A 21312-nucleotide genomic window follows, 5' to 3' on the forward strand; every position below is an offset into this window, starting at 1 on the left:
GAAAGCCTTGGTCCCTGTGTGTGGCCACAAAGGCTCTTGCCTGTGCCTTCAGGCACTGAAGCTTCTCAGCAATACAGGGATCAGGTGTCTTCAGGGTATCCAGCTCCCTCCCAACACTAAAGAGGCTGCAGCCTTCACAGTGCCTAGCTGAGGTCCCCCCCCCCCCCCAGCACTCTTGCCAGCTCACTCTTAAGCCCCTCCTGGGAATGTGTGCTCTCACCTCTCTAGGTCTGCAGTAGCAGCAATCAATTCCAACTGCTAAAACCAGTGTCTTTTGGAAATCCGAAGCCAATCACTGCCACCCTGTGAGGCATGGCTTCCAAGGCTGCCACCTGGCCATACTAGTTTACAAAAGTCCTTCAAGGCTGAACACTTGCTGCTAGGCTTCTAATACCAAGCAGAGCCTCTTTTCTCTTTCAGTATTATGACTGCAAAGAGGGGCATTTCCTTGAATTCTTTTTTTTCCCTCCTACAAATGGAAACATATCTTTATTTTGTTTATTTTTTTTTTATATTTATTTTTTAGTTTTCGGCGGACACAACATCTTTGTATGTGGTGTTGAGGATCGAACTTGGGCTGCACACATGCCAGGCAAGCGCGCTACCGCTTGAGCCACATCCCCAGCCCTATTTTGTTTATTTTTATGTGGTGTGAAGAATCTAACTGGTGCCTCACATGTGAGAGGCAAGCACTCTGCCACTGAGCCACAACCCCAGCTCTCCTTGAATTCTTTCCATCCAATTAATGCCTAGCTAATTCAGAGTCAAGACCAAAGCCCCTGACACATTTCCCAATATGGCCCAACTAATCAAGCTTATCAGTATATCAGAATGTAAATAAAAACTCACTGCAAAATAAGACCACGAAGAACTTCCTGAGGGGATTTCCCCACAGTTAACACACTCTACCATTTTAAAATTTAAAGCAAAACATTCAGATTTGACAATTTCTGGAGTCCAGTGTTAATTTAGAAAACTCGATATCTGCAAGTGAAAAGTTATGCTAATTCACTAAGAAAACACACATTCCTTTGAGCTCTGAGGAGAAAGTTAATTGTACTTGCCTGGGAAATTCTCATGTGTGTGTTAAAAATATCACCACGAATGCTGTCTCTGGAGGTGAGATCTGCCCCTCGCTAGCTTGCTGGCTGCCTGGTAAACTGCTACTGGGGAAGGTGGGGGGGGGGGGATGGAGAGTACACAGACCATCCCTAGGCAGCAAATCACAGATGGGTTGGGCATCTTTCCTCCTCAGCAGAGACCTCTGTATGCAGGTCACTTCAGCTGGATGACAAAGCCTAAAGGAAATCTGGAATTTCCAGAGGGAGAGCAAGCGCCATTGATGCCTATCTCTGTAGGGTAACAGCTCTAACATTCTCCCTGGCTCCATTTCTTGCCCCACCACTAAATAGAAGACAGTAAGCTGCAAACAGAAGGTCTCTTCACTGGCTAGGTCAGCCAAGATGCTCAGTGATTTATTTTTCCCATTTCAGACAAACTAGTTGAAATCTGGGTGAGTAAAGAAAGATGAAACAGGGGGGCTGGGTTGTGGCTCAGTGGTAGGGCGCTCGTCTAGCATGCACAAGGCACTGGGTTTGATCCTCAGCACCACATAAATGTAAAATATATTGTGTCCACCTAAAACTTAATACTTAAAAAAAAAAGATGAAACATTCACAGACAGATTTAGACTAAGTATATATTTTAATTTCTACAAGGTCCCTCTTTCAAGTTTTAGGGAAATTGAGGTGTATACAAATTAGACATTGCTAGTATGTACAAAAGTATTTTCTATATTTTTTGAACAATACCAGCTATTTCCTTTGCAGTAAACAGGACGTTACAAAACCAGTCCAATAATGATTTTCTATTAAGAAGCACATTATATGACATAATTTAGTTTTATTAAAAAATAACTTCAAAATACAGTTCAATCCCCTTTTAGGAAGAAAAGCTATTTCTGTAGCTCACTTCAGTAAACACACAAGTTGAACACTTGAGCAGAGGGCCATCCTTGTCTGTAGAGAAAACACACGAGGCTTCTACCCTTTTAGGATAAAATCTAACCCATAACTAAGGCGTAGGCAAAGTCACTGCCTCTCTGCCTTCTATACACTAGCAGCCCCCAGAACCTATGAATATGATACCACTCCTTTTATTACATCATTTCTATGGCACAATTGACCTTAAAAGAGATTATATCTGGGGCTTGATCTCATCACCTGGAACTTAAAACACGAGGAAGGTAGATTTGTAGCATGAGAAGCAGGAGGACTGGAAGGGCCACTGCTGGTTTGTGGACAGCCTTAAAGGAGTCAAAAGGCCCCTTTCTGAGGCAAGCAAGAAACGTATTCTGCTAACAATCTGAACAAGTCTGAAACAGAGTCTTCATAAAGGAAAGTTGCCCTGCCCACCCCTGACTTCAGTCCGTGAGACTTGAAAATCCAGCTATAACATGCTGGACCCGCAAGCTGCAGAATTATGAACCAAAGAAATGGGTGTTGTTTTAAACTACTAAATTTGGAAGAATTTGTCATACAGTTACAACTCATATACTGCCCAAGAGTAACTTTTCTGAACCTAATTAGATTTAGTAGTTTCTTTTTGGGTTCTGAATGCATTTTTTTCCCCCACCGACTAGTGTTATTAAAACAGTATCCGCCTTTGAAGGCAATATTTGAAAATCCTTAATATGAATCAATCATTGTTCTGTATGTGTGATCAAGTACTGATTTTTTATTTAGTTCTGTTTCCTAATGTACTTATATCTTCTGACTTGATAAACAATGGACCACCTAATCTGGTTTACCTACTTCTCATGGTTGACAGCTGTATATATTTTTTGGTGCTGGGGACTGAATCCTGGGACTCAGGAGACATGCTAAGCACATGCTCCACCCCTGAGTTACATTCCCCAACCCTTGGATAAGAATTACAGTACCTCCAATGTGGTGAGTGAGCCCTCCCATCCATCCAGGGTTGTCATATCCCTCATCTGAGGGCTCTTTTCCACTTCCCAAATATACCAGGCAAGGCCTGGGGCAGGATGGCACAGACTTCTACACCAACATTCAAAATGAATTTGTCCTGCATAACTGGATTAAATTGGCACTAAGGTGATTAAGTACACTTGGGGGGGAATTCAAATTGAAGATTAAAAAAAAAAAAACAAAAAAAAATCAGTACTAGTTTTCACAGGTCCAATTATTTTTGGAGGAACACCCAAAGCCTTGGAAATATGACATACAGTACTCTACAGCCCTCTCTTCTGGTTCACTCAGGTCAAGCAAGGCTTTACTGAACTAGTGGGTTGCAACACAAATGAGAAAAACATGCTATTGGAACTGTTCTGCTGCCGCTGTGGTACATTCTTTACTTGAAAGACTTCAAAGTAAAACCCTGTAAAATGGCTCCAGGATGGTGGCAACTAAGGTTCCAGTGTTATTCTTGAAGTTCCCTTTCTAATCCACTCTTCCACAAGCACACACATGTGTAGACCTAAGTGTCCACCCCCACCACTGCCAATCCTGCCTGCTCCAGGGGACCCCCAACCCACATATGTTTGAGAGAAGCCCCCCAATATTCAAAGTGAAGACAGCTCAGAAGAAACCATTTTCAGTGCCAGTGATTTAAAAAGAAATTCCTTATTCTCTCTCATAGTATTATTATGTGGAATATGTAAGAATAATGCTTAGAGAGGCACCAAAAGGTACCAAGCACCAAAGCATGAACTGGAATATAATTGTTTTTTATAATCTAAACTTCTGATAGTTTTTATTAAAAAGCACACAAAGTACTAATTCCTTAGAGACAGTGCAGGTATTTATAGTTAAGGCTGATTTTCTCTTTTCAACCTTGTCCATCAGCCTGAAATAATGCAGACCGTGGGCAGTATGATGACTGCTTTCCTGATTGAGCCAGCGAAGAAGCAATGTATGAATTAAGAACCCCAGAGCCACACTGCCTTATGCTCCTGGTTACCATTGGTATGGATTCGGGTGGTTTGTTTTTATAAGACTGTACAACTGGTATATAAACATTTGGCCGCCTTTAACAGTTCTTCTTCACAGTTCTATGCTTGGCAGCATGTATGCTAAAACCTGAAAAATGGGCAAAAAGAATCTGTATTCTTAGGAATACATGAGATGGAAAGAAATAGTCTACCTAAAATAATATTGCAAATTATACTTACATAGATTTCACAATTTCTTGATTCAAGAAAATGAAAATTCCAAAGTTGGCTACTGTAAAATGTGGCATAAAAATATTTCTAGGAGACATCTGTATTTTAAATTATTCTACACATGTAAATGAATAACAATTGTCTTTGAAATTCATCTCTAATACTGAAATAGAACAACAGACTGCCATTAAGTTTCTTAAACTTTTTTAAGTTATCAGATATTTACAAATACGATATAATTTGTATCAAAAAAGGACATTTTCAACTATATCTGCTGCTTTCACTGGGGCTTCGGTGATGAGAGTAACTTCGGTCACTTTCACTGTCAGAGCCATAAGATCTACAACTCCTGTATAACAAAACAAAACACACGAAAACCTTTTAACTATCCATCCTTTCAATTCCTCTTGGATCTTCCTTTTTGATATGAGTGACTTCAATACACTATTGCTACAGCAAGCGCAGGGGATAGACAAGTACAGTTCTGACTATGGCTTTTACTATGGACTTTTCAGGATGTTTAAAATGATATATGGTAGCAATATCAAGATTAAGATAAAAATAAAGAACAAGGCACAATGGCACAGGCCTATAATTCCAGCACTTGGGAAGCTGAGGCAGATGGATTTCAAGTTCAAAGTCAGTCTCACAATTTAGCACAAAAAACTAAAAAGGGAGGCCTGGAGACATGGCTCGGTAGTAAAGCATATCTCTGTTCAATCCCCAGTACCAAAAATCAAAACAAAAAAACTTCACGCTTGTGACATTTACTTGAAATCCATTCATGCAGAGAAGCAAAATAATTTTCTGTGTTACCCAAAATGATCAATATTTGATTAGCTAGTCTAAGGAAGTAAGTAGGGGGAAGATGCATAAATAGTTTCACTGAAGGAATGGACACCAAAATTTGGGCCCAATGGGGTTCAGAAATGGATCTGCACATGAACGAGGCCACTGGGATATTGACTCAAGAGGACCTGGTCACAGTTACCCTTCAGTTAGTTAAAAAAATATATTGAGTGTCACAGTAGGCATCAAAGGGGAGGTGGGGCAGGTGACTATAATATAGTTTCTGGAGCTCAAGGATAATATAGAATAGTGTGCAAAGCAATTAAGTTAGAAGCAATGAGAACCCCAGGGGAGCAAAGTCTGCTTCAGAGGCACATTGAAGGGGCTGTATTTCCTGACTCCCAGGGGCAGTGGAGTTGCAGTAGAGACCTGCAGGGTAGGTGGGATTAGTTATTTTAAGAGGCAAAATGGGGGATGGTGGAGAGGGCACTTATGTCTCTAGGCAGAAGGAAAGGTTTCAGCACATCAAAGGAGAGACACCGGGATCAAGAGTCAGAGATGGTGTTCATAAGTGGTGGAACCTTGCATGCAATGACAAGGAGCCTGAGCCTAACTGAAGAGAGCAGTGAGTCCCTGAACCATCTTAGGCAATAGAATGTCCAGATCACTGTAAGGAAACATTACAAAAGTCACCATAAAGACTTCTGCAGTAGCCAAAATACATTACATACAACATAATACATATGTGTGTGTGTGTGTGTGTGTGTGTATTTGCATGAAAAATATATTTTACTAAATAATTGACTCTAAACCTCCATTCTGCCACTGGAACAAATGATGATTAACATTTCTTTTTTTTCCCTTGTGTCCAGTAGATTGAACCTAGAGGTGCTTTACCACTGGGCTACATCCCCAGCCCTTTTTTGCTGACTGTTGATTGAATGACTGATTGTCAGCCTCCAGAGTCATTGGGATTACAGGCATGTACCACCATGCTTGGCTTGATATTAACATTTATTTTATGTCTTTGTTTTAAAAAATGATAAATTGGCTATTTCTAGCAAGTAACCCAACTTAAGGAAGTAGGACATGGTTTGTTGTTTTTTCCCTTTACTCCTCCTAAAAGAAGTATTTGTTCAATGATATGTGAATACTTAAAGAACCCAGTTTAGATTCAAACATGAACCACCACCAATAGATATTACCTGATGACTCATAATAACAAAGCTACTTCTACCAGCTACCTGTGGATTCTGGAAATTTGAGAAGATAATGGAGTATTTCTGTCCTCTTCCATCACCTTACACACCAAGTGCCCTTAAGAACTTGATGTGCTCTAAAGGAAGGACCCACCTGGACCGCCTGTTGTAACTTCTGCCTCGGTGGTAACTGTCACTCCTCTGGCTCCGGCTTCGGCTCCGACTCCTACTGTAGTAGCTATCATAGGTGTAGGACCTGCTTCAACAGCAACAACACACACTAAATTTTCCCATTCAAATATTCACAGAGATTTCCATTTCTTTGTAGGTCTCTAAGAGTGTTTTAACTTAGAACACAGGCACTCAATGACAGTGTGAGGACACAGTTGTATAACAAGTACTAGAAACATTTAGTAATTGCCCTAAATCAGACTTACCATGTTAAAGAGAAAAATGTTTCTTTTCTGCATTGAAAAATATCACAAAATTAACACTGAGTTAGTTTGACTGAATCTCATAGATCTTATTAGGCAATTATATTCAACAAACACCTGGTATTACCATTTTATATTAGTTATAATCCTGACACTGAAGTATAATGGGCTGACAGATAAAAACTGTCAAAAAGATCTCATTTACAAATGGTATGATTACAGAAGACACAAATACATTTAACTTCTTCAATAAAAAATTCAAGGTGACCTGGGCATGGTGATATGTGCCTGTAATCCCAGTGACTTGGCAGGCTGAGGTCAGAAGATCACTAATTTCAAGCCCAGCCTCAGCAACTTAGCAAGACTCTATCTCAAAATAAATTAAAAAAAAGGGGGCTGGGGTTGTAGCTCAGCACCATGTATAAATAAGTGAGTAAAATAAAGGTCCATCAACAACAACAAAAATATTTTAAATAAATAACAGTTGGGGACTTAACTCAGTGGTTAAGTGCCTGGGTTTAATCCCTAGTATAAAAAACAAAAAACAAAAGAACAAAAAAACCAACAATATGCTAGGTGGTGGGTACAGTTCAGTGGTAGAGCATATGCTTACTGGCATGTGTGAAGTCTTGGGTTCAATCCCTGACACCAAAATCACAACAAAACAAAACAAAAAAATGTCCACCACACTTTGAACTGAGAGTTTATAAAATGAAGCCTCTCCAATTTGCCCCTGTGGGTGGGTACCCAATTCCTGTCCTTACCTGGACCGACTGTGGGGATCATACGAGCTGCTCCTGGATCTGCTCCTGCTAGATGTCCTAGTATGAATCACAGGAAAGACCATCACCTTGTGGATTGGGGCAAGGCAGGCTTTATAAAAATTCTAGACTTTTTTTTTGTCCATCAAAGTGAAAATACAGCAACATCTTGTAATTATATATTTTAAAATTTTTTTTTTAATTGTAGATGGACATGATACCTTTATTTTACTTTTTATATGTGGTGCCAGGGATCAAATCCAGTGCCTCATACATACTAGGCAAACACTCTACCCCTGAGCCACCACCCCAGCCCCAACTATATTTTCTTTTTATATCCATGTACACTAGAATCTTTAAAAGCCCATTGGTTTCTGAAGAAAGATTAAGTTTTATACAGTTCTTCCATGAGATGTACATAAAGTCACTGGAAAGGGTCTGTGAACTAGGTGGGGAGGGGGAAAGGTCCAAATAGATAGGTCACTCATAAATGAAGTTACAGCAGTGGAGCACACCTCAGAGTCCAAAGGGGGACAGAAGCTGGTGAATTAGAAATGTGGCTAACACAGACTTCTCCCTCTTGGCCCCCTCCCTGTAATCCTATCACAATGCTAACCCAAGGCAAGGGGTGATTATAGCTAGAGACTACAGTTAAGGAGATGCATTTGGAGAAGGCAGAAGTAGTGGTCACAGGCTTCTTTTTTTTTTTTCTTCTCATGCCTCACTGTGATAAGGTCCCATCAGAGGACTATCCAAAAGAATTCCATAAGTCTTTAAAATAAAAAGCTAAGAGAGCTGGTGTTGTGGCTCAGTGGTAGAGGGCTTGCCTAGCGTATGTGAGGCACTGGGTTCATCCTCAGCACCACATAATATAAATAAATAAAATAAAAGCACTGTGCCCACCTACAACTAAAACAATATAAATAAATAAATAAATAAATAACTAGAGGAGACGACAGGCCAGTCTGGTGTTCAGCAATGATAAGGTTCTTCTTAATGGCTACACCACTCTGCCTACGCAAATCCTTCAACAGCAGTCCTGATAGAGACCACAGTGTGGGGCAGGACCACAAACTCACCTGTGACTTTTGTAACTCCGATAGGAACTGCTCCGGCTTCGAGTTCGACCTCTGCTGTACCATCCTCTGCTCCGACTTCTAGAATAGCTTCTTGATCTACAATTAAAACAAGTGAGAAACACACGATTATATTAACTCATAATGTTAAAATTAATTACAGGTGGGGAATGACAGGAATACAAACAAGAAGAAAGGTCTCTCACAAACTCTGCATAGAGGACATGACAGTGACACTGCTAATGGGGCAATCTGGAAATGAACCATAAAAGGGTGGTATGGATGTGTTCATAGGAGCCCCAGTTGTAATACCAAAAGAGGAGATGGTCCAAATCTCCATTACAGTTATGTGTATCAACAGAGATACAGGTCAGGACTACAACACTGAGTGAAAAGGGCAAGTATAGAACATCCACATGTGTAAAAGGCTTTTATTTATAAAAAATTCTAGAACACATAAAAATAACACTGTGTGAGAATAGAAATATCTGTGATTAAAATGTAAAGAGAAAAAATAAAACAATAACACAAGTCTTAGAATAATGGTTAACTCTAGGAGAGAGGAAAAAGTCCAGCCTCAGCAACTTAGCAAGACCCTGTCTCAAAATAAATAAAAAAAAGGGGCTGGGGTTATCCATTTTATTACTTTTATACTTTAATCATGTCTTATTTTTAATATTAAATATTTAATAAAATATTTAAGAACCCCAGTTCTTTTCCTCTGAATTCAGTTGGTTCCCTACCTTCTTTGCTCTACTTTAAACCTGACATTCAGGAATAGTGTGTATAGCTACTTATGCAATATCTCCATAGATTTTATTCATGATGTACTTATGTTTTGGAATATACGACCTGCTTCCAGTTTATCTGCAAGAGAATGAATGTAGTATGTTCTAATGAGATTCTAGTCAATTTATGCAAACAAAAATTACAGATAAATCCTATGAGGTGACTGAAAAAGAATTAAGACATAGTCTTCAAATTCAAGCAGTTTACAGCATAGTTGGGGGGGCCAGGTCCAGGTGGGTAACCAGAAAGGAAGGGAGGGCAGTTCCCAGGCTTAACCATCTCAGTCTACTACCCACTGAGCAAATTCCTTAGCATTTTTATGCCTATTGTTTCCATTTATTAAATAAGATACCACCTACTCCAAAGTCAAGGGTAGAAAGGCAAGTGAAGAAGAATGGCTTGCATCACCAATAGATCATAGCTGTCTAAGTAAAAATGGCAAAGCTGATCATGAGCAAATAGGAAGCTCGAGTAGCTGAACAGGCAGCCACTATCCAGTGATAAGAACACAGAGAGAAAAAGCCAGGATTCACCAGCTCTCTGGGCCTAGAAGGAGTCGGGACAGGAGGAGGGAGAGCCTGTGACACAGGATGAAATGGTCTGAGAAGAATGAGGAGAACTGGCCCAGGGCTTCCAGTAGGTGGGGAAATAGTGAGTTCAGGGAACAGTGTGGAGAGAAGGCACAGAAGACAGCAAGCAAGCAACAGAGGAGTGAAGTAGAGAAAGTCACTATAGATGGCAAGTAGTGGCTCCTTTTATAAGAAGTCTGGGTGAGTAAACGAAAAAGAAAAGCTGATGAATACAGAAAAAAAAAGAAAAAAAAAAATGATCAAAAAACCAGTACAGGGCTGAGGCTGGGGCTGAGCAGCACAGCAGATGCCTAGCATGCGTGACGCACTGGGTTCGATCCTGAGCACCACATAAAAATAAAATAAAGGTATTCTGTCCATCTACAACTACAAAAAAAAAATTAAATCAGTACAAATGATACAAAGCAATCACAATATAATAGGGGATATGAATAAAATAGGTAAATCAATTAAATATTTCTAAGGAAAAGAAAATGCAATGTAACTACTTATTACCTCTTACCACCACCAATTTTCTATTTTTTGTTTTGTTTTTAACTCTTTCTCTGCTCTCTCCTGTCTACACTAATGACAAAAAGTAAGAAGCAACCTAGAAGATGAAAAAAATCTAAAGATGATTTTGACATCTTCTTCCCTACTGCCACAAATAATTATCTATAGATGCATGTACTTGGTAAGATAACTTTTGATTCTCTGGCACTCACCTTCCCACTCACCTTGCCAATAAAGTGGAAGTTAGGCAACTCATTTCCACTTTTGATAGTTTTCTATAACAATAGTGTTTTAAACTGAGCCCAGATTTCTTCTGAAATGCCCCAAGTCCCAGATTCTATGGATCTTGCAAAATAAGACTTCTTATTCCTTTTCAGATATTTGGAAATAGTAATCTCTTCCCTAACTCTTACGTTTTTTCCCAGCTACGTTTTTCCTTGGAAGGGAAAAGAAAAAGGAAAGAGAATACTGCTTACCGATAAGATGATGTAGAACTCCTTGATCGACTTCTAGAGTGACTATAGGAGACAGACCTTGTTCTGTGTCGTGATTTGGTTTCAGATTTACTTCGAGATCTACTTGGACTCCTGGACTGACTATCACCATCCCGACTAGGCGTCTGTTCATCACTTGAACTCTCCTGATTTCTTGGCCTCCGGTTTAGGCGAGCTGTCTTTCTTACTTCATCAAACAGAGACCCAGGCCGAACTTTATTTTTGCTTTTAATTTCTATTCTCAAGCCCTGAGGTTTCAATTCAGGTACAGCAGTCAACGCCTTTACTTCTATGGCACTAGATGTGGTGGCTGTAGGTGCTGCCAGGTTCCCCACACCTTGCAGGGGCTTCCATTTATTATCTGTGAGGTGGTGGATCTGGCTCTTCTCAGCTACCTCCTTCTTCCCAGTACTTTCTACAGCACTGGGCAAGCTGACAGAGTTGCCGTCCTGTTTCCCCACTTCCCCTAAGGTTTTGTTTTCAGACACACTGCCTTCTTGTTTTGTCTCCTCTGTTTCAGGATGTTCTATATGTATGTCCTGCTTTAGAACCACACTTATCTCTGGGGTCTCAAGCCTTGAATTTGCTAGAGGGGAAGACCCTTCTACCTTGGCTGGGGAATTCCTATCAGGAGTGCAAATCTCCATGTTATCATCTGTTTGAAGCACATCCTCTGCTGTTCCACTTGGAACACCTTCTTCAATCTGCTGGGTGTTTGGGGGTGGACTGGCAGCATTTTCCTCAGCATTTAAAGCAGTGGGACAAGTGCTGGGCTTACTATCACCTTTAGTGAGCTGGTCAAGACCTGATGACGTAGTCATTGTATTATGTTTATCTGAAAGGCTGCCCTCGTCACAGGATTTATCAGTTTTTGGAATATGATCTTTTATGGTTTCACAGTTTTCAGAAATTTGGGCTTTTTCTTTTGATTCCTGAGTAACTTGCTTTTCATTAATCTCCTCCTCCTCCTCTTCACCAAATTCTAGTGGAGGCTGCCAGTGAAATGCCTGTTTTCGTTTTGGAGCCTTGTTTTTTTTTTCCTTTTTCCCTTTCTGTTTTTCTTTTGCTTTTTTAGTGTGTTCCCTTCTAAGATTTTCCTTTGACCCATGTTTGTGCTTCTGTAGCTTTCCTTTATTGTTTTCTGAGTTGGAACAGGACCCCTCAGAATCAGAAGTTGATGGCCGCCGTTTACTCGATTTCCAAGCACTGGTATCATTAGGCAGTGAAGTATTTGCTGAAGATTTTGTCTTGGGTTTTGCTCTGATGTGACTTTCACTAACCTCTGATTCAGAATCTGATGTGGCCTCACCTTCCTCCTTATCAGATGATCGGCGGGAATCGTTTTTACTGTTTTTAGTTCTCTCTCGCTCTGAATTTGACTCAGAGTCCCATTTACTCCCAGCATAATTCTTCCTTTTGGACTTACTGCCATTTCTAAAGTGATCAGAAAGATTCTCTTTCAAAGTTCTTTTTTTGGTACGAGGGCATTCCCGTTCAGGCTTGGGTTTCTCTTCATCTCTGCTTTTTTCCTGCTTGTCGTTCATTATTTCCATTTTGCCCTGCTTCTCTCTTTCTTGGACTGACTGTGTAACCTGAACACTTGACTGTTCACTGTCTGAAGAATAATCTAAAGATGACCTGCTTTCACTATACTTTCTCTGACATGAAGACTTCTCTCTGCCTTTGACATATTTACTGCGAAGTGTCTTTTCAGAGCTGCTGCTGTGCCTTTTATTTGAAGTATTATTTTTTTTCCCATTGGATCTGAATTTCCTCTTGGCTCGTCTTTCATCATTACTGCTAACAGAAGTGTATGAAGATGATCTACTGAACGGTGAACGATCACTGTACTTACTTCGTGAATGAGATCTAGAAGATGGAGACCTAGACCTTGAATGTGAACTAGCTAGACTACGTGACCTTGTATATGATCTAGAATAAGATCTACTCCTAGAAGATCTGCTACCTGACCTTGCTGAACTTTCAGAACTTCTATCACTATATTTTGAATAAGCACTCCGATCACTTTCTGAATTTTTCTCTCTTTTACGGTAGGATGATGAACCACCAGTCTCTTTAATGTTTGCTGAACTATAAGTGCTTTGAATGGGCAACAAATGGGTTGCTTTTGCTTTCATTTCCTGAATTCGCTCATAAGAGGGCTTCCAGGGTTTCTGTCCAGGTTTCCACCTTGAAGGGGGGGGACTGTCACTCAACGGTATTACAGGAATATTTTCTGCTACCACTGTCTGTACTACTACATTTTCACTTTGTGGTACTGTTGCCCTTAAAGGTTCTGTTTTAACTGGTTTATTTTCACTTAACTGAGAAGCTGTTCTTCTTGGTGATTTTGATGCTGTCCTTTGGCGCCCTGACTTAGAACTTGACCTGGACTTTGATCTACTTTGAGAATGTGATGAAGACTTTGATGCAGTCCTTGATCTTGAGCTTCCTCTAGAATAAGACCGTGAATGAGACTTGGATCTGTAGGAATCTCTACTGGAATGGGTTGAAGTGCTCTGGTCATCCTTGTCAGATTTAGACCAGTCCCTCTTAGATGAGTGATGAGATGAAAAGGAGGAAGATCGAGATCTCCTTTCTCTATCACAAGAGGACTTCATTTGTCGAGTGGAAGATTTTGAGGATTCAATGTCAGAAGGTACAACAATTCTTCTCTTCTTAGTCTGTTTGTGTCTTCTGCAATGTTTTTGCTTTTTTGCTTTCTTTTTATGCTTAACCTTTTTTTCCTTTCTTCGTTTCTTATGGTGACCATCAGAGTGTCTTGCTGTACTAACATCTGAATAATATCCATTATAAGACCATGATCTAGATCTCTGGGACAAGCTTCTTTCATCCCATCGACTTGAACAGGGGTCACTTAACCTAGAGACAAGGGCATAATATGCATGTAGTTATTTATAAGCATATTTCTATGTTTTAAAACACATTTCCTGTTGACATCAAAGTACTTGACTCCATCAACACTTTAAACACATGTAAAAGCATGAATCAGAATTACAGGCCTTGTCTTGACCTTATACTTTCAGAGAAAAAAAATGACAACTACTAACAGATTCACTTACAAAAGTTTTTTTTTTTTTTTTTTTAATCTAAGCAAGGAATTTCCTATTTGATAGAAAATGTCTATGAAAATCAAACCATCAACCAACCATAGGAGCAGAGGTGACATACCAAGCTCCTGGCTGCGATCTACTCAACACTACTCTTCCACTGGGAGCAATGTTTTTTTTTGGGGGGGGGGTGGGGTGGGGGGGGACTAGGGAATGAAACCAGGGATACTTTACTACTGAGCTATATTCTTGGCTCTTTTTGAGACAGGGTCTTGCTAATTGCTACGGCTGACCTTGAACTTGCAATCTTTCTGTCTCTGTCTCCCGAATCACTGGAATAATAGGGATGCACCACCAACATGGGCACTAAGAGCAATTTTTGAGGGAGAGTCAAACTACCTTCCCCAACAATTTTGTTGAGTCTCTGCAGATACCAGAAAGATATCTAATTTTTTTGGTGTGGTACTGGGGATGGACCCCTGGATCTCACAGTTCAGCAAGACCTCTACCACTCAGTGAGTCACACACCCAGCCCTTATAGTTTGTTTTTTTTTTTTTTTAAGAGAAAACTCTTTTTCTTAAGCAGCTAGCATGACTTGCTTTTTCTCTACCTCACAAAGGTAATCAAGACTATCCCCTAAGACTGTAATTAAGCTATGCAAGACAAAAATTAAGAAAAAATTATAAGAAAACTGACAGAGGCTTTACGATTTTAGTGGTAATGTTAGGGCTTAAAATTGAGAGCTCTGAGCTCTAGTGGGTTGCTCCAACATAGCAGGTGTTTGCCTTTTTCTACTTCTCCCAATGCAAGCCACTCTGTCAGATGCTTGCAAATAAAAACAGAATTTCTCACAAAGAACTACACAGGCCCACTTGGGTGTGGGGGTGTGTGTGTGTGTGTGTGTGTGTGTGTGTATATATATATTTTTTCCCCCTAAATATTTATTATTTAGTTGTAGTGGACACAATACCTTTATTTTTATGTGGTGCTGAGGGTCAAACCTAGCACCTCACGCATGCTAGGTGAGCGCTCCACCTCTGAGTCACAAACCCAGCCCAGTATATTTTTTCATTAGCTACTACAGGACCAGCCTCATTTCTAACACAGATATTCCACTGTGATGTATCTCTGAGATGAAGAGATAAGTATACTCCTAAAGATGCAACCATCTCTGGGGACAGAAATTAATGCACACACTGGGTATAGGTTTTCCCATCAACCAATTAATTCATCAGTGACTAAAACACATAGCTAGGAAAGAACATGTTTTTTGTTTTTTTGCTGTGGGCTTCACTTAAGTTGATGAGGCTAGCTTTGAACTTGCGATCCTCCTGCCTCAGCCACCTGAGCAGCTGGAATTACAGGCATGTGCCACCACACCCAGGTAATATAATTTTGAAGTCCTGATTACTTCTAAAATTGAGTAAGGGTTCTTTAAACATTCAATAGAGAGAAGTCAGAATTTTGATTTAAAAGCTCCCAAAGCCATTCATCTCACCTAGTTAACAGCACTACTTTCACCCTCTGGTCACAGTATAATTCTGACTACAAATCTTACTGAAAAGTCCAGGATTAGACCTATAATTGCCTTAACATTTAAATAAAGCAGACACTGGATTGTGCTTATTCTCAAAGCTCTTACTTATCTCCTTTACTCCATTTTTCTCCACTAGGTGGTCTGTAGGCTCTCAATCTCTGCATTTCCTCTTTCCAGTGAGGAGGAGTTTCACTGCTGTCATCATTATCTGACTCAGAACAGGATCTTGATCTTGGAGGTGTGTGATAGCGCTTTAAACAAAAGAAGAGAAACTATTTTTAAAATGCCTCTCAATTACAATCTGCTATAGGACAGAGACATGTAAAAGATCCAATCTCCGATTCCTTCAAAGGCAATCATGTAAGTACTAAAACAATGATCTGAAGTTATTTCAGACATAAGTCCTTGAGATGGGAAAGGCAGATGTTTGCCTGTAAACCCATATGAAATCTTCCTCTTCAAAGTCTTAACAGTTATATTCATTAGCTGAGACTACTCAATATACTAAGATTTCTCAACATTCTCAACAATTATTTCACATGTTCATTTCATCCTTAATTAATTGTTTCATCCAAACACAGCCATAAAATTTGACCCAACAGCAGTACTTTCTCATAACTATGGAAATTACAACTAAGTCCTTGAACGGTTTTTGTATTATAATCAAAAATCAAAACTAGGATTTTACTTATAGGTTAAAAAAAAGTTACTGTTTGGGTAAGTAATTTGAAAAAAGAAAAGTCGTAACACACATACAATTGTACCCCTTCCTTTAATCTTCCGTCCAGACTTTGATACAGATGGTTTTTGATCACTTATAATGGGTGCAACATCTGGAATCTTCCTAGAAAAGAAGTTATGAAAATTAAAAATTAGCAAATGCTAGGCATTCCCCCCTCCATGTTTCAATGCAGAATTTATGCTTTTGTGCAGTTTTCTATTACTTTGTAACATGAAAAATCACCTGAAATTCTGATTTTAATATCCATAAAAAAAAATTTATTGAAACACAGCCACTTCCATCTCTTCACCTATTTTTTCAGGCTGTTTCTAATGTGGTGCTCTCACTGTTTTACACTGCTACAAGGAGTATGTCAGGCTAGGTGCAATGGTGCACACCTGTAACCCCAACTACTAGGGAGGCTGACATGACAAGATAACAACTTTGAGGCCAGGTTGGGCAACTTACAAGACCCTGTCTCAAAAAAAAAAAAAAAAGGGCTGAGGTATATCACAGTGATAGAGTAGTTGTCTAGCATGTACAGGCCTTAGGTTCAATCCCCAGCAAAACACACACACACACACACACACACACAAACACACAAACACACAGGATTTCAAGTACTATGCCTGTCACTCATATGTATGAAAAATGTTTTCAAAGTTGAAATGTATAAAATCTCACTTCAAATCAGCATCACCAGATGAATGCTATTATCTATTTTAATAGGAAATTTTGGACCCTAATTAAGTGAAGTCACTCCCCCACAAAAGAATTCTATTCTTCTCATAAAAAAGACCTGCCTTAAAAAAAAAAAAAAATGATACTCAGGCCATCCATGGTGGTGCACTCCTGTGATCCCAGGTACTTAGCAGGCTGAGGCAGGAGGATCACATGTTTAAGAGCAGCCTGAGCAATTTAGAGAGACCCTATCTTAAAATAAAATTAAAAGGAATGGGGACATAGCTCAGTGGTAAAATGCTTACCTAACATGTGCTAGGCCCTTGGTTCAATCCCCAGTAATCGGTGCGGGGGAGATGTTAAGTTTTTTTATATTATATTTTGCATTTTGTTGATACAACATTTGCAGTGAGCAGGAGGTATAGATCAGTGGTAGAGCACTTGCATAACATGTGAGGCCCCTGAGTTCAATCCCCAGCATCCCTTCCTGCCCCATTTTTTTTTTAAGTTTTTGATAGACCTTATTTTATTTATTTATATATGGTGCTGAGTATCAAACCCAGTACCTCTCACATACCAGGCAAGTGGGCTACCACTGAGCCTACAGTCTTAGCCTCAGCCCTTGCTGCAATTTTTTAAAGGAATGGAACAATAACCTTATGTGAAGACCTAACTACAAACAGGGTCGCTTACATACATTCTTGGCTTTCAAAATAACTATTCATATAGAACTTACCAATTACACCAGCTATTATGTATTTCTGTATACAATGAATTCTTTAAATAATTGTTAATTCAAGCCTAATATATAAATATATTAGTATTTTTAGACCAAATCTAAAGCTTTTAGATTAGTTTTTATAATGCAGACAAGTTATCAATGAGCCAATTTAACAACTGTAACAAAATATTAAATTTTTTAATAATTTTTTTGGTTTGTTTTTAGTTGTAGATGGACACAATACCTTCATTTTTATTTGTTTTTATTTTTATGAGGTGCCAGGGATCAAACACAGTGCCTCACGCATGCTAGGCAAGTGCTCTGCCACTGAGCCACAACCCTGGCCCCTGATATTAAATTTATCTCCAATCACCATGTTATTACTTTTGCAGTATTAAAGTTAAAATACATTTCATCCCTCAGTTGGACTCAGAGTCCAACTAACCCTCTATTCTGATAACCAAAACCTCATCCCTTTAAATGAAAGGTCAAGGTAAAAGATCAATAATAAAATCTTTTCTAGACCTCCAATAAAACCTCTCCACTCTACCACTGAGCCACTACTCCAGCACCATCAAATGTGAATTCTAAAAGGTGAGGTACATGTCATTTATTAATCTGGCATCTCCTATAGTATCTTCCAAAGTGTTCTGAGTATGGATTATATTCAGTCAATGAGTGTGAAACTGTAATATGCCTATGAAATTTGTCTATCAGAGTGGGAAGAGAAGGAAGGGAGCATGGGGTTAGAAATAATGGAATGTGATGAACATTATTATCCAAAGTACATGTATAAAGACACGAATTGGTGTGAATATACTTTGTATACAACCAGAGATATGAAAAACTATGCTCTATGTGTGTAATAAGAATTGTAATGCATTCTGCTGTCACATATAAATAAAATTTTAAAAATAAAAAAAATTTGAAAAGAATAAAGAGTTAAAAGCTAGGAAAAAAAAAAAGAAAGAATTGTCTGTCAGAGAAATAAAAGTACAAAAGTCAGTCATCCTACTTACGGTTCAGGCTCCACAGTGACCACAGGCATATCTCTTCTCAGTAAAAATCTGTTCTCAGGCACTGGAGGAATCTCTTCTGGGCGGACTACAGGCTTTTCCCGTTTAGCGTTTGAATCAACTGATCTTTTCTCATTTGTATCACTCCTCTCAGAGTGACTGTCAAGGATCAAACAAGTCACCAAATAAGATGAGTCATACTTGAATTTCAAAATAATAAAAGCACAGAAAACTAGACATTAATGGCAAAACTACTGACAGCTTACAAGTCTCAAAGGTTAGTATAATTTAACATATAAAACATCAACCCAGAGAAATACAATTTTGACAATAAAATTATTGAATGATCTTAACTTATTTTTCTTTTTACAAGTTTCGGCAATTATTTTCACCTGGAAAAACACAAATCTTGAATATAAACGCATATGCTCCTCCAAGATGTCAGATTTCAATTTAGTTACAATTAAAAAAAAATGCTATCCTTGTCATCCATTAGAAATAAACTGGATTTACATAGTCGCATGTACTTTGCCCATTCCAGGGTGGACGTATGTTTTAGTTAAGACTGAATTGGTGTTTCATACTTACCCTTTTGGGCTCATTATATGTTTGCTCCTTGGTTCTTCTGAGCTGCTTGCTTCCTTTCTTCTCCTTTTAGAATGTTTAACTTTTGGCCTCCTCTTATGTTTCCTTCTTCTGCTTCTCCCATGTTCAATTTCACTTTCTGAAGATGATTCGGAAGATGAAGAGGAACTGGAAGAGGAATCCGAGTCTTCTGAATGTGTTGGTTTCTTCCTTTTTTTCTCAAAAACTTTTAATAAATATTAACAAAAATATTAGTAATGAATTCCTGTGTCTACCTTTAAGAGTAAAAAATGTGATTACGTAAAATTATATGATAGTTTATAATAAATCAGATACGATTCTAGTTGTTTTATGTATAGTAAACTAAAAAAGAGATTTAAATAAACTTTTTGTTGATAATACAATTGGTTGCAAGACTCTAAAGTAATGAAGTTCCTCATTCTCATGAAGTCTACATTAGAATGGGAGATATAAGAAAATAAATAATTGTGTATTATAACAAGTGATAATACTAAGGAAAAAAAAAAGCAGTGTAAAAGGAATACAGAGAGTAGGGGGAATTTAAGATGACATCTGAACAGACCTAAAGGAAGGGAGGGGGACGTGCATATCTTAACCAAGAGTGTTCTAGACAGAGAGAACGGCCAGCACAAAATCCTTGAGTGATTAGCATGTCTGAGTAAAGGTCAATGTGGCTAAAAGGCAATGAATGAGGAGGTCAAAAAGACAGCAGAGGCAGATTGTCCATAGCCTTACAGACCGCTGCAAAAACTTCAGTTTTGTTAACTGAGAAGGCAACCTTTGGAGGGTTCTGAGTGGAAGTGGCGTGGATGAGAAATGTGATTAAAAGGATCACTCTAGTTGCTGTTATAAACAAACCACAGAAGGATATAATCAAGGAGACTAGTTAGGGTATGCTGCTGAGAAAAGATTACAGGAGAACATGGAGACAGAGGCAAGGTGAAAGATTAAGAAGCCATTTCTATAAATCCGGCATGAGACAGTGGTGGTCTGGATCCAGCTGGCAACAAAGGAAAGTAATAAGAGGAGGTAAGACTTGATAGGATTTGCTAATGGACTGGAATAGGGTATAATATAGAGGCCTCAAGTGTTACTGTTATACCACTCATATGTTTGTCCACTCCTTCAATCAAGGAGGTATCTTTAAATAAATTAGTCTTTATAGTTCTTCACTGCATCCTAGTCTCTTCTAGTCCCCAAAGCTCTTACCATCTTTTGTTGATTTTGTGGCGAGCACCCCACAGTCAATAACTCGCACATCTGCATAAGGTCTGCTTGCAGCATCAGTTTTCAGATTTTCAATTTGTTCTATGACTTCAAATCCAGAAATAACCAGTCCAAAGACAACATGTACCCTGTCACAATATAAATTCAAGAAATTATTGGTTTGATGACAGCTAACCTATGAATAGTAATCAAGATAACTTGTTAATAAATGACACAGCCAAAGACCTGAAAATAAAATGAAAGTATTTGATGCATGAAGCCACCAGAAGGGGAAGAAAACTTGAAATCTGTTTCATAAAAGGAAACAACAAAAAAATTTGGCCTCAATTAAACTGAGTCTGGATTTTTCTCCTTTTCTAATAATGGCTCTTAACCATTTTAGGGTAAAAAGTCTGCACTCAATACTGAGAAACTGTCTTTCCAAGGATATTCAATACTGCATGGCTAAGAAGCCCATCCACAGGCACAGGTTAAAATTCCTTCAGTGACATAAGAGGAATAGTGCCTCAAAACCACTGCACCTTGTGATGCTTGAAGAGTAAGGTTATAAGAGATGACCCAGGCATCAAGAGTATCCACAGAGGACACACCTAGAGTCTAATGTGTCCTTATGACTGGCTACCCTAACCACCACCAAGATCATAAGAATGTAACTCTTACCCATCGAGGTGTGGAGCAGGTTTTGTAGTACTGTGTAATAAACATCAACACAAAGATGATGTCAAAAACGACGTGTTCGGGTGAAGAGAGCAGAAGGGTTTAAACACAGCATGTAGAGAACAAAGAAGTAAAGATAAAAAGATGGAGAAAAAGTTAAACATAATAAATAAATATCTAACCTTAAAGACCCTAAACCAGCAATAATAGCCACTTTACTAAGAAAAAAAAAAAATCAAAGCAAGATTATAATGAATTATAAAATCA

General features: G+C 38.9%; 1 protein-coding gene across 17 annotated transcripts in view; it reads right to left on the minus strand.

Annotated features, from left to right (window-relative positions):
* Positions 1-1685: 1685 nt before the first annotated feature.
* Nktr (natural killer cell triggering receptor) overlaps positions 1686-21312 on the minus strand; it is a 46987-nt gene continuing 27360 nt past the window's right edge. For 7 of the 17 annotated variants that reach the window (XM_078038055.1, XM_078038050.1, XM_078038048.1 and 4 more), the window contains 12 exons: positions 21049-21078; positions 20371-20516; positions 19144-19366; positions 18559-18714; positions 16173-16260; positions 15522-15667; positions 10790-13690; positions 8446-8541; positions 7370-7426; positions 6609-6635; positions 6326-6430; positions 1686-4532 (listed from right to left, as the gene is read on the minus strand). In XM_078038055.1, the coding sequence (XP_077894181.1) occupies positions 4445-4532; positions 6326-6430; positions 6609-6635; positions 7370-7426; positions 8446-8541; positions 10790-13690; positions 15522-15667; positions 16173-16260; positions 18559-18714; positions 19144-19366; positions 20371-20516; positions 21049-21078 (4063 nt within the window). In that variant the 3' untranslated portion in view covers positions 1686-4444. Of the gene's footprint in view, positions 4533-6325; positions 6431-6608; positions 6636-7369; positions 7427-8445; positions 8542-10789; positions 13691-15521; positions 15668-16172; positions 16261-18558; positions 18715-19143; positions 19367-20370; positions 20517-21048; positions 21079-21312 lie in introns of those variants that run through there. The other 10 variants (XM_021735039.3, XM_005337932.4, XR_013434320.1 and 7 more) reach the window with 8 other exon arrangements.

The sequence above is a fragment of the Ictidomys tridecemlineatus genome, chromosome 2, assembly GCF_052094955.1.
Source record: "Ictidomys tridecemlineatus isolate mIctTri1 chromosome 2, mIctTri1.hap1, whole genome shotgun sequence".
NCBI classification, from domain to species: Eukaryota; Metazoa; Chordata; class Mammalia; order Rodentia; family Sciuridae; genus Ictidomys; species Ictidomys tridecemlineatus.